This window comes from Oncorhynchus masou, chromosome 32 (genome assembly GCF_036934945.1).
Source record: "Oncorhynchus masou masou isolate Uvic2021 chromosome 32, UVic_Omas_1.1, whole genome shotgun sequence".
NCBI classification, from domain to species: Eukaryota; Metazoa; Chordata; class Actinopteri; order Salmoniformes; family Salmonidae; genus Oncorhynchus; species Oncorhynchus masou.
In genome coordinates this window covers 14266304-14280366 of record NC_088243.1, presented here as the reverse complement: position 1 = coordinate 14280366, position 14063 = coordinate 14266304, and the positions used below count along the sequence as shown (strand labels likewise).

The window sequence follows — 14063 nt, the reverse complement described above, 5'->3', positions numbered from 1 at the left end:
GGGGCAGAACGACAGCTCGGGGATTTGAACTTGCAACCTTCAGGTTACTAGTCCAACGCTCTAACCACTAGCTGTGGGTCAGTGTATCCTATCCTCCCTTAGCCTGTCACTTGAATAGTTGTTAGTCACTGATGCTTTTGTCAGACAGCCATTGAAGGGAGTAGTTGATCACAATACGGGCATAACCTCGTTGTCAGACATCCGTGCTGATGTTCATGTTGACACAGGCCATATGGTGACCAAACGAAGAACACCGTCATCCTTATGTTGATTGATGAGAACTTTCTGGTCAGACTTTATTGCATTACTGTCAAAAACAGACTATCATCCATCTGTACTGGATTGGTAAATTAGTTAAATATAATGTTTTGAGACATGGGTGTCCTGGCTGGAATACTATCATGTTTTAGATGCACGAGCCCTTTTCATAGCTAGAATTACACCTTGCGAGCTAGCTAGTAGCAGACAGTTCTAGATTCTAGTCTGCTTTTTACAAATACCTATCCACCTAGATAGTTATGGACAAACATGCAACAAATCTTATTCAAAAGACTTGGACGAACTAAATATCTGTCTAAACAGTGCATCGATTAGCGCACCCACACCTCACGCACGCAACAGGTTGGGCAAAAGTACCTAGTCCGCCTTTCTAGCTTGTAGCAGTTGCTAGCCATTGCGTTGCGACATTCTCTGCTATGCCATTGGATGGAAAGTGACATTCGGTGACCATTTTACCCAAGTAAATACACCATTTCGTTGTTATCACACGAAGTTGAAACAACCGCTTTAGTTCAACCTGATGTGAGATGTTCATCAGGTAGAACAAACTTTAAAAGATCGCGCTAGCTAACTAGCTCTTCCCTGGCAACGCGTCGCAGACAATGACACTCCAAAATACATAGGAAATGGAAGAGAACTACTCACTTTATTCCCGCAATCCTGTCGAGAATATATTCTTCATTTACATGTCCAACATTACTCCACTGTTTTTTGTATCAGTTGAGTTTTTTAAAAAAACACAAAAAACTTTGCTAACTTTGTGCCACAATATCAGTCCAGATCCTCTGCCGTAGCCGTGCGTTAGGAGTCATTTCCAACTCGAGAGTTGTTCAGACGTGAAGGGTCTCCCTTTTGCTCTACAGCGCCCAGTAAATTCGCATGAAACAACGTTCGCGATTGGACAATGATGCTCACAGGACCCGAAACAATTCTATTTTGTCCAATGAAAGACGACTTTACATATATACAGTCTATGCTTTACGTCTGTAAGTGACAGGGTTGATTTAGATGTTGTTTTTTTACCCAGGACAAGCTTTTGCTGAAATCAAGGACCAATGCTGTAGAAATAAATATATTTTGATGTACTCACGATGTAGCATAGAATACAATATAATCGTTTTATATTTCCAATTGGACACGTCAGTTTATAAATAAGAGACTGAAGAAATTGTTTTACATAATGATCAAGGATGTTTAATTTTTCATTAGTTTCATCAATATTACAGAAAACGTTTATAGTACAGAGTTCTATATCTCCCCATTGCTTCATTAAGTTAGTCAGGATTGCTGGTCACCATAATCTGTACAATATCACTCTTTTGTTTTCATGTATTTTTCTGTACATTGTTTGAATAGTTGTTAAAAAGGCAGTCAGCACTTTAAATAAGCTGTTTCTTCCTTCTGAAATTAAACAAATAAAAGACTACGTTTCCTCCCTCCTCCAGTTCCCTCACATATCTGTACTAGTATGTGTGAGGTGAGCAGTCCTGGAGGGGTGAGGGTGGGAGGCCGTGTTGGTAAAGTAGAAGGTCAGGGGACAGGGTGGGACCAGAGGCACATATTTAGATATGTGGAAGAATACACGTCTCTGGGTGGGACTTCAGGACCAGGTCAGACTATGAAGAAGCTAGTGGGCCTGTGGGGCAGCGAGGGGGAACGATCATCCTGGAAGGAAGTTAGTGGGCCTGGGGGTAGCTAGGGGAAACGATCAGCCTGGAAGGAAGTTAGTGGGCCTGGGGGGTAGCTAGTGGGCATGGGGGGCAGCTAGGGGGAACGATCAGCCTGGAAGGAAGTTAGTGGGCCTGGGGGGTAGCTAGGGTGCAGCTTGTGGGCCTGGAGGGGAAGCTACAGTAGTGGGCCTGGGGGGCAGCTGGGGGAAATAGTCAGCCTAGGGGGCACTGGCAGGCCACTCGCTGCCTTTCTCCACCTTCAAGGCCTGTAATCATAAAGGAGTAGGAGTGCTGATCTAGGATCAGTTTATCATAATGAATAAGATTATATAGACGGGGGGACCTGGTCCGAGATCACTACTTCGAGCCACTTTATGAATACAGGCCCAGGTCTCATCATGATGACCCTATGACTTTTGGCCCAATATACCCACCACTTTTGGCAACTGCACACAAACACGACTCACAAGAAAAACAACAAGCAAAGCTGTGTGTGAAGCCATTATGAGGCATTATAAAGCCTATATAATGAGGCATAGAAGAGAAGAAGAATACTAAAGGGAGGGGAAAGATAGCTAAAGGCACCCTCAGGACCCTGAAAACACTCCTAATAAGACAGAGCACCAAGGCTACATCCTGATTCTTCACTCTATTCCTGCATGGATCTAGTAATGGTGGAAACTCCCTCCAGTCAATGCCTACCTTCACCAATCCAATGCCTTTAAAAATGACGGGGAGTGTGCAAGTGTACACTTCAGGAGAAGGGTAGAGAATCAGGACGTTCCCCAAGAGGGACTTCTGACATTATCTCAAAAGGGTTTCCGTTGTTCAAAAAGAAGATATGTATTTACTATAATTTTTTTGTGAGATAAGAAAATAGTATTTTATTTGTAATTTTTTTTGAGCACCTACAGCTTGTTATTGAAATGCTACTGCTATCTATCTATAAGGTCTAGGGTTGAACACACAAAGCAATTGCAAGGATGAAAGAGAAACAGAGTTGCTTAATATGACAATATAATATTAATAATTATAATTATAATAATATAATACAGAATAAATCTCTTATTTTTTTCACTTTTAAAAGGTATAACATTGTCTTTCTTTGAAATACAATGATCTTTTCAAATTCAGATTTCATGATCAATGTACGAACTTCATTTACTTTGTGTTCGAGATGTTGGTTAATTATACTTGATGAACTTTATTATCCAAATCAACAAAAACTAGCTGTGCCATTGCATATTACAGAATAGTTATGATATGTGGACATGCACCACTTTCTCTCCCTGTCTATCTATCTGTCCCCGTAAGATGACATCATCATAGTCGTCCTATGACCATCACGTCCACAACCTCTCCTTTATGCAGCTCCACGTATTGCTCTGTTTTAGGAGGCAACATCAGAAGCCCGTTGGCACTCCTCATGCTCATCAGTCGACTACTCATCTGATTTCCTTTAGGGGGGAGAGAGACAGAGAGAGAAAGAGTGAGCGAGATAAAGAAGGAGAGTGTTGTCAGAGAGGGATAGAGAGAGGGAGACAGAGAGAGAGCCAATAACATGACAAGGATCAACTTTTTGATACACACTTTCCCTTGTCCATTTTTGACATACAAATGTGCTGATGACAAAGTATTGTGTGTATGAGATAATACCTGTGCTCTGTGCCCATGGCAGAGGCTCCTGGTGGTGCCACGTCAGGATGCAGCGGTGGTACTCTGGACGAGGGTCCAACTTTACATCACAGGAAAGCTGTTTACACACACAGGAGAAAGCAGGGCACAGAATGATGACATCACACTCAACTTTAAACCCCAATGTATTTGCATTAAGCTATGTGTAAAAAAAAAAATAATAACTCTGTTGTTAACTTACCCTGGCTTTGATGATGGTGGGCCGAGGGTCCAGGATCCCCTGCATCTTCCTTAGAGCAGGGATGACGAAGAGGTTACAGGTGACGACCGCAGACACTGGGTTACCTGACCAACAGAAAGAAAGGGGCTGAGGATGAGAAGGAGAAAAGGACGGGACATTACCACTGTTCAGAGGGCTAAGGCGGGAGATGACAGGATAGGCCAGAGAAGGTTTGGGGTGTAGGAGCATTGTTGTTATTGACATGCTCCAGCTGGCATCCCCTGTAGGACAGGATAAAGGCTCAGTGCAGAGTGGTTCTCTTCTCACCCCACTGGCCTGTCAGTATGGGGCCGGGCTGGGCCGGGGGACCAAGCTGGGGGCCTTGGCTGTGCAGAGGGACTTGGGCTGGGGGCCGGGCTGGGCCGGGGGGATGAGGAGGCAGACAGTTCAGACAGGTACGCTTCTGACTTTTTAAGGTTGCACAGAAGAGGGATTGGAGGGGTGCACTCTTTAGGGGAGTGGGAGAAGTGGGTGAGCGCTCTTTAGGAGAGTGGGAGAAGTGGGTGAGCGCTCTTTAGGGGAGTGGGAGAAGTGGGTGAGCGCTCTTTAGGGAGTGGGAGAAGTGGGTGAGCGCTCTTTAGGGGAGTGGGAAAAGTGGGTGAGCGCTCTTTCGGGGAGTGGGAGGAGTGGGTGAACGCTCTTTAGGGGAGTGGGAGAAGTGGGTGAGCGCTCTTTCGGGGAGTGGGAGAAGTGGGTGAGCGCTCTTTAGGGGAGTGGGAGGAGTGGGTGAGCGCTCTTTAGGGGAGTGGGAGGAGTGGGTGAGCGCTCTTTAGGGGAGTGGGAGGAGTGGGTGAGCGCTCTTTAGGGGAGTGGGAGGAGTGGGTGAGCGCTCTTTAGGGGAGTGGGAGAAGTGGGTGAGCGCTCTTTAGGGGAGTGGGAGAAGTGGGTGAGCGCTCTTTAGGGGAGTGGGAGAAGTGGGTGAGCGCTCTTTAGGGAGTGGGAGAAGTGGGTGAGCGCTCTTTAGGGGAGTGGGAGGAGTGGGTGAGCGCTCTTTAGGGGAGTGGGAGGAGTGGGTGAGCGCTCTTTAGGGGAGTGGGAGAAGTGGGTGAGCGCTCTTTAGGGGAGTGGGAGAAGTGGGTGAGCGCTCTTTAGGGGAGTGGGAGAAGTGGGTGAGCGCTCTTTAGGGGAGTGGGAGAAGTGGGTGAGCGCTCTTTGGGGAGAGTGGGAAAAGTCTTTACACCAACCAGCAGCAGTGATGGGAGGTGTCAAAAAAGGTCAAATGAAATGAAACAACAGGGGAAGGGTGATTAGCGCTCTCAAATCACAACAACAAGCAACAGCATGGAATGATGGGATACCCGCAGGGGCTCGGGACGACACTGAGAAACAGAACGAGGCGCCACAGAACCAACAGCAACGCCACAGAAACAAAACAATATATCTCTCTCAGAAAACCGAACAGAAAATCACATAAGAAAATAAAAACTCTATATTTTATGTGAACATTTTTTGTTAAGATTCAAGTTTGGGTTTACTTAAAAGTTGTAGTGATCTTATTTTGCTTAATCACTACTAAAAAAAAAAAAAAAATGCCCCCAAACATGCCCAAACTGAGTTTGGGAGATAAAAAGTTCATTTGGCCTCAAGTTTGCATTTTGTGATCATTTTAAGCTCATATCATTTGAGTTTGGGCCAAGTTTCAGTTTAGCACTTAAAGCAAATAAAAAATATTTCCCATTTTCAGTTTAAATTCCGTTTTCTGAGCTCATTTGAAGTAAGCTTGCTTTCCGGTAGAGAGCAGTGAGCACACTGAACGGTACGGTCAACCACGGTGGTAGCACCTACTTCCGCGCGGTGGCACAGGCACCCTGCTTGCCTCACTGTCGGGGACATGGTCGATGAAAATGGCGCCTGTATCCCTGAAGGTGAAATTACCTTAAAGGGGGAATATAAAAACAGTGGCAGTCACCACAGCCACAGACTAGCCCTCCGAACATACGTAGGACGGGCAGAGGCAAGGCAGGGGGGCTGGGGAAGGCAATAGGACAGGCAGAGGCAAGGGGGCCTGCTGGGGGCAATGGAGAGGTCAAGGTGCGGGGGGGGGGGGGGGTGGGCTAGGAAAGTAGAGGGACAAGAGGTTGTTGTCAGCAGGGCTGGTTGGGTGGGTCAAATAGGGGTCCAATTTTAGGTTTGGTGTGGATGAGGGGGCTGGCTGAGGTTTGATGTTTAGAGCTGGGTGGGTCTTAGGTAAACTCTAGGAACACGGTTTTGGAGGGCTGTTATAAAACATTCCCTCACACAAACATATTTATAATACAAACAACAACTCAAATACAAAATGTAAATGATCAATCGGGGAAAAAATTGCTACTGTGGATGGAAGGCTGTTTTGTTCCAGGATGCTGTAGGAACTGAAAGGGGGGTGTAATTAAAGAGAAACATTACCTCTGTCTGAGGGCATGCTGCTGGATTAATACAACATGTTTCTCAGGGAAACGTATATTTGGTTGTTAAATGGTGGCGTTTTGGACTCAGAGCAGTCAAGGCCGGCGATCCCCTGCCAGTCCTGAGACTCAACAACATCATTTACGGATCTACACACAAACAACAGATACTGTACACACAGTACATACGACTTGCACAGCTCATAAACACATACCTGGTAGGGCAAATATCAGTTTCCGTGCCCCGTCAATGTCCACAGTGGCGAACGTGGTGGGAAGACTAAGAGAAGAAAACAGAAGATGAACCAACTAAGACCTTCCGTGATTCACTATCCATCTCACCTAAACCATCCTCACTTGATTAATTAACAAGGCATATACCTCTAAACTATAAAATAAATTTTTTTTGTCTTACCCTGGCTTCATAAAGACGCGTCCAAAATGGATCTGGGCGTGGAGATCAATGTCAAGCACCTGCTTCAGATAGTCCTGAAACATAAAAATATATATTGTATATTATTGTGTTTTTTTTACAGTGTATTTCATGCCTATAAAGTTAATTGAATTATATTAAGAATTATATTCATTGAATTATAAAATAAATGTTATTATATTGACATTGAGGAATAAGTTGTCATAGGACAGTGTTAAACTTCTTATCAAGTCAGTGGGTTTAAACGGAGACTTTGATTATCTCTACTGACTTGTTTCCATGTCTGACAGATGGTGTGGTGTACACGTTTCTATGTGACAGATGGTGAGGTGTACACGTTTCTATGTCTGACAGATGGTGAGGTGTACACGTTTCCATGTCTGACAGATGGTGAGGTGTACACGTTTCCATGTCTGACAGATGGTGAGGTGTACACGTTTCCATGTCTGACAGATGGTGTGGTGTACACGTTTCTATGTCTGACAGATGGTGTGGTGTACACGTTTCTATGTCTGACAGATGGTGAGGTATACACGTTTCTATGTCTGACAGATGGTGAGGTGTACACGTTTCTATGTCTGACAGAGGGTTCTGAGGAGTACAGAACAGCAGGAGTAACAGCAGGATCAGAACAGCAGGAGTAACAGCTGGATCAGAACAGCAGGAGTAACAGCTGGATCAGAACAGCAGGAGTAACAGCAGGAGTAACAGCTGGAACAGAACAGCAGGAGTAACAGCTGGATCAGAACAGCAGGAGTAACAGCTGGATCAGAACAGCAGGATGAGAACAGCAGGAGTAACAGAAGGATGAGAACAGCAGGATGAGAACAGCAGGAGTAACAGCTGGAACAGAACAGCAGGATCAGAACAGCAGGAGTAACAGCAGGATGAGAACAGCAGGAGTGACAGCCGGAACAGAACAGCAGGAGTAACAGCAGGATGAGAACAGCAGGAGTAACAGCCGGAACAGAACAGCAGGAGTACCAGCTGGAACAGAACAGCAGGAGTAACAGCTGGATCAGAACACCTGGAATAACAGCTGGATCAGAACAGCAAGAGTAACAGCTGGATCAGAACAGGTGGATCAGAACAGCAGGAATAACAGCTGGATCAGAACAGCAGGAGTAACAGCTGGAACAGAACAGCAGGAGTAACAGCTGGATCAGAACAGGTGGATCAGAACAGCAGGAATAACAGCTGGATCAGAACAGCAGGAGTAACAGCTGGAACAGAACAGCAGGAGTAACAGCTGGATTAGAGCAGCAGGAATAACAGCTGGATCAGAACAGCAGGAGTAACAGCTGGAACAGAACAGCAGGAGTAACAGCTGGAACAGAACAGCAGGAGTAACAGCTGGAACAGAACAGCAGGAGTAACAGCTGGAACAGAACAGCAGGAGTAACAGCTGGATCAGAACAGCAGATGCACAGTACTCGAGGTTCAACATAGAGACCAAACTCCATTGTCTCAACTGCGTGTAACATTAGAATGATGCCATCTGACAAAGGACAATGCCCCTAGCCCCTACTCCCTAGCCATTTCATTTGCTCTCACAAACACAGTGACCTCATAAAAATACATCTAAATAAGCACACTGCCTCACCACTCATTTGTTATTTAACCTTTATTTAACTAGGTAAATCAGTTAACTTCTTCGATATAGGGGGCGCTCTTTTCATTTTTGGATAGAAAAACGTTCCCGTTTTAAACAAGATATTTTGTCACGAAAAGATGCTCGACTCTGCATATAATTGACAGCTTTGGAAAGAAAACACTCTGACGTTTCCAAAACTGCAAAGATATTGTCTGTGAGTGCCCCAGAACGAAACCAAGATGAAATTTCATACAGGAAATGCCCCAGATTTTGAATGCGCTGTGTTCCAATGTCTCCTTATATGGCTGTGAATGCGCCAGGAATGAGCCTACACTTTCTGTCGTTTCCCCAAGGTGTCTGCAGCATTGTGACGTATTTGTAGGCATAACATTGGAAGATTGACCATAAGAGACTACATTTACCAGCTGTCCGCTTGGTGTCCTCCGTCAAAATTATTGCGCAATCTCCAGCTGCATCCACTTTTCCATTTGGTTCAGAGGAGAAAGGCAACTGCCACGAATGATTTATCATCGAATAGATATGTGAAAAACACCTTGAGGATTGATTCTAAACAGCGTTTGCCATGTTTCTGTCGATATTATGGAGTTAATTTGGAAAAACGTTTGGCGTTGTAATGACTGAATTTTCTGGGGGTTTTCTTAGCCAAACGTGATGAACAAAACAGAGCGATTTCTCCTACACAAATAATCTTTTTGGAAAAACTGAACATTTGCTATCTAACTGAGAGTCTCCTCATTGAAAACATCAAAAGTTCTTCAAAGGTAAATGATTTTATTTGAATGCTTTTCTTGTTTTTGTGAAAATGTTGCCTGCTGAATGCTAGGCTTAATGCTATGCTAGCTATCAATACTCTTACACAAATGCTTGTGTAGCTATGGTTGAAAAGCATATTTTGAAAATCTGAGATGACAGTGTTGTTAACAAAAGGCTAAGCTTGTGAGCCAATATATTTATTTAATTTCATTTGCGATTTTCATGAATAGTTAACGTTGCGTTATGCTAATGAGCTTTAGGCTATGATTACGCTCCCGGATACGGGATTGCTCGACGCTAGAGGTTAAGAACGAATAAAAATGTACAATGATGGCCTACCCCAGCCTCCCATAACCCCGGACAACACTGGACCAATTGTACGCCGCCCTATGGGACTCCCGATCACGGCCATTTGTGATACAGCCCGGGATCAAACCAGGGTCTGCAGTGATGCTTATTTAGATGTATTTTTATGAGGTCACTGTTTAAAAAGAACAGTAATCTTACCTTCTCTCCCATGGACACACCTCCTGAGGTGATGATGACGTCAGCACGGCTGATCCCCTCGTTCAGGGCATTAAGGAGGTCGTCTGGGCTGTAGTAGAAAGGTCACAGGTCACAGTTCATACCCTCCCATCTTTCTGATAGTAGATGAATCTATAGCTTTCCAGACACAGATTTTAGCCTTGTGTTTTCAGATTCACCATCGAGCATGCTTTTTAGTCCAGGACTAGGATTAATGTGTGTCCAGGAAACCAGCACAATATTTTCTAGGAGGGTAGATGAAGCCATTGTTACTGAGGCTTATGATTGAGTGTTGTTGACTGACTTGTCTCCGACGATGCCCAAGTTGATGGTAGGGTAGCCATGTTCCTGAATGGTGGCCAGCAGTGTAGATCTGTTACTGTCCCTGATCTTCCCTGGGTGCAGGTCATCCTCTGGGTTCAACAGCTACACACGAGCACACACGCACACACACACACGAGCACACACGCGCACACACGCACACACACACACGCACGCACACACGCACACACACGCACACACGCACACACGCACACACGCACACACGCACACACACACACACACACACACACACACACACACACACACACACACACACACACACGCACACACGCACACACAAGGTTACTTTATTGTTCATATTCTACAGGAAACCATCTCACATCCTGCAATATTTTCCTGTCAGAACCTGGGATTCAAACAGGCAATCGGTTGATGTCTTACCCACCTCTCTAACCTCTAGGCTACCTGCCACTGCAATCCCAGGTATTAAAGATACCATGAACGATGGCAAAATATGTGTGCATGGATATGTGTGTTTGTGTGTTCACCTCGTTGCCAGTTGACATGACAGCCACCACTGGGAACTTCTGCACCTCCACCTCAGTGACTCCTACGGTGGCCAGCAGGCCAATTTCAGAAGGGCCCATGTGGGTACCCTTGGACAGGACACATTCCCCACGCTTTATATCATGACCTATAGGCCTGGAGGGAGGGGAGACAGAGGGGGCTGGGTGAGTGGCAGAGACAATACTGGTACTACGGTCACGTGGAATTTCACTGCCTTCATGATTCGTGGCCGCCGGTGTGGCATCCCTAGTAGTACCTCAAGATTTATATCATGACCTATAGGCCTGGATGAAGGAACAGAGGGAGCTGGGTGAGTGGCAGGCACTCAGATACTGTAGACATGGCTGTGTAATACATAGTGTTGAGCTATTAGTGCTTTTTGAAGTCGGTTCGGTTAAAAAATGATCACAGTATCTAGACTATGTGTCACATGGAATGACGCTGGAGAGGCGAAGCAGGTATGGGGAGTCAAACATTTCATGTGGAACGGACATGGAACGAGATAGGAACAGTGTCAGCAAACGAGTAACACAAACAAAAGACAATCAATGCAGCAGGGGGGAACAGAGCAAGGGAACTGACAAATATAGGGGAGGAAATAAAGCGAGGTGAAACCTAAAGATAGGTTAGTTCACAGACAATAGGGGAAAGTAAATGAGTTAAATGAGTAGTCAGTAATTATAACAGTCTTATTGTTAAAGAGGAGAATTGGGAACCGTGATTATATATAAATGACTCGTACTTGACTCCCTTCTCCCTTTTACTAGCTTGGACTTTGCTGCTTTATTGAGGATAAATGTACTTACTACGACTGTGATACAGAGCCTTCAGAAAGGATTCACGTTCCTTGACATTTTCCACATTTTGTTGTGTTACAGCCTGAATTTAAAATGGATAACATTTTGATTTTTGGGTCACTGGCCTACACACATATTTAACCTTTATATTTAACCTTTTATTTAACTAGGCAAGTCAGCTAAGAACAAATTTGGGCTCCCAATCACGGCCAACTTATTCAGAAAGACTCACTACTGTACCGCTGCCAAAGGTGAATCTAACATGTATTGACTCAGAAGTGAGAATACTTATGTAAATGAGATATTTCTGTATTTAATTTTCAACAAATTTGCTAACATTTCTAAAAACATGTTTCACTTCGTCATTATAGGGTATTGTGTGTAGATGGGCGAGAGAAAAAAGGCTGTAACATAACAAAATGTGGAATAAGTCAAGCAATATGAATAATTTATTGAACTGTATGTGGTTGTCCCACCTAGCTATTTTAACTGTAAGTTGTTCTGTCTACGAGTGTCTGCTAAATGATAAAAATGTACATGTAAAATGATTTTAGAGCTTTTAACATTCAATTGCCAAAATATTTAAAATATTCCATTGTCTTTGTAAGGTTCACATTCGGTAGAAATTACTATGAAAAAATAAAATACTACAGTTGTGTATATTACTTTTTTATGCTTTAATTATGTTTCACTCCTTAAAGTCATCATCTCATCTCTGCTCAGGCAGTAACAGTCAGCCAGACAGACAACATTATCTCTGTTCTCTCCATACTGTACTGTCTTCAGTCATCCTATTTAACAAGACTAGCCTGCCTAAGTATGCTGCAGAGCTGTCTGACAAAATCATTTTACTAGTTCTTCAAAGTAGATATGGTATACTTTCACAAACGGTCTCTATCCCTCTCTCTCGTCCTTGTGCTGTGTACATTCCTCTCTCATGCAGTCTATGCAGTCTATGTGTATCTAACTTAACATAGCAGGCGTAAAGGTTGTATCCATTGCTGTCCGAGCTGGAAGGAACAGGTGAAAGAAAGAACAGGCACAATGGATTATAGTCACTGGCTGCCTGTGAGTTTATAATTCATTTTTAGATTATTCTATTGGTTGTTAAATCAATCCACGTTGGTGCACCCCAATACATGTCAGACATGCTTTAAGTCATGTACCCAGTAGGTCCCTCAGGTCCTCTGGCCTTTAACTATCCCAAAGTCTAGGACCAAGAGTCGTAGAGAGGCAGCCTTTAGTTACTATACCCCCAGCCTCTGGAATAGTCTGCCAGAGATCCTGAGGGGGATGAAACTGTTGACATATTTAGAAGAGATGGTAAAAGATATTTTTAGCTTTGCTTTACCTCGGGGTGCTTTTCAGTCTTTATTGTTGCTGTTTTTTTATCCTCATGTTTGTTGTGTAGTAAATATTTCAGCTTTTATTTTCATTGTTCAAAAAAACAATCCTGTGAAGCACATTGCGTCTCATTCCATGTCTGAGATGTGCTGTATAAAGAAAACTGGATTTGATTTGATGATTGTAGTTCATCACCACGTTTCTGCGCTGAACTAAATTGAATATTTGCTTCGTGAAAACTAGAACTCCCTTCCGCTCAGCGTCCCACATGGTTCTTAACTTGATTTCTCTTGTGAATGATTTGATTTCTCTCTAGAGAAACGGCGCGTTGGGGAAATGGTTAATCTCTCAGCACTAGAGGTAGAGTTCTGTGACAGAAAAGTGTTGAGTAAAACTGGAATTTCAGTTTACTTCCTGATTTAACTGGATTTGAATGAAATCGAGCCCACCAGTCCTGACTGGTACAACCTTAAACTTGTCACTCACCTGATGTCCTGTCCAGGGCGTGCCTGTACCAAGATCCGCACCTCCAGCTCTTCTGTGCCCTGCAACGACAAACAGAGCGGTTAATGAAGAAGATTACATTCCGTACTATTGGCAGGAAGAGGTTTATGGCAGATGAGGAAGTCTACATGTACAATACAGAAAGGCTGTCTGTTTGTGGAGAGGAGATACTGGAGACAGAGGAGAAAGGATTGAGGGAAAGTTGCGAAACAGAGAGGCGAGAGACATATTGTATGTTATTGTAAAGTATTTGTATAGTATATTCCATGTGGATAAAGTTCATTGAAATAAATTGAGAGGGGGTCAGGAAGTTGCCACAGGAGATGGGAGAGGGAGAGTGCTAGTTGACTCACGTCTTCAGAGAGAGAGAGAGGGAAGAAGGACGAAAGAAGGAGAGAAGTCGGGTGTTGACTCACGTCGTCAGACTCTCGAAGCAGCTCTGTGTCCTCCACCTGCACTACAGCATCCGCCCCACAGGGGACAGGAGCCCCCGTTGTCACCCTCATCACCTGGCCCGGCATCACTGTGTGGGTCGGCTACAGAGACACACATGCAGGTTGGACATTATAAAGGTGCTAAACATGCTTATAACACATATTGCAAGGCATTATAACTGCATCATAACTACCGGCATGAAGTAGTGTTATCGACATTTCAATTGGGAAGTTGAATTATCAGAAATCGACTATATACAATTTTCACAAGATATACTTATGAACATGAGCATCAATAGTGGAAGCTGTGTGTCCGTAGTGGAGGCTGTGTGTCCGTAGCAGCGGAGGCTGTGTGTCCGTAGTGGAGGCTGTGTGAGAATTCTAAAATGTACTATTTAAATGTATTATTATGGATTTAACCCAGAAAGCAGAGTGGAGTGTTGTAGAGAGAGAGACAGGGTCTGTGTAGACAGAGAGACAAGGTCTGTGTAGAGTAGAGAGAGAGAGAGACAGGGTCTGTGTAGAGTAGAGAGAGAGTCAGGGTCTGTGTAGAGTAGAGAG

General features: G+C 44.2%; 1 protein-coding gene across 7 annotated transcripts in view; it reads right to left on the bottom strand.

Annotated features, from left to right (window-relative positions):
* Nucleotides 1-1457: 1457 nt before the first annotated feature.
* gphna (gephyrin a) overlaps nucleotides 1458-14063 on the bottom strand; it is a 134910-nt gene continuing 122304 nt past the window's right edge. For 5 of the 7 annotated variants that reach the window (XM_064953340.1, XM_064953342.1, XM_064953341.1 and 2 more), the window contains 10 exons: nucleotides 13485-13604; nucleotides 13051-13109; nucleotides 10405-10558; nucleotides 9879-10000; nucleotides 9557-9644; nucleotides 6664-6737; nucleotides 6464-6528; nucleotides 3826-3929; nucleotides 3606-3702; nucleotides 1458-3406 (listed from right to left, as the gene is read on the bottom strand). In XM_064953340.1, the coding sequence (XP_064809412.1) occupies nucleotides 3273-3406; nucleotides 3606-3702; nucleotides 3826-3929; nucleotides 6464-6528; nucleotides 6664-6737; nucleotides 9557-9644; nucleotides 9879-10000; nucleotides 10405-10558; nucleotides 13051-13109; nucleotides 13485-13604 (1017 nt within the window). In that variant the 3' untranslated portion in view covers nucleotides 1458-3272. Of the gene's footprint in view, nucleotides 3407-3605; nucleotides 3703-3825; nucleotides 3930-5603; nucleotides 5740-6463; nucleotides 6529-6663; nucleotides 6738-9556; nucleotides 9645-9878; nucleotides 10001-10404; nucleotides 10559-13050; nucleotides 13110-13484; nucleotides 13605-14063 lie in introns of those variants that run through there. The other 2 variants (XM_064953343.1, XM_064953344.1) reach the window with 1 other exon arrangement.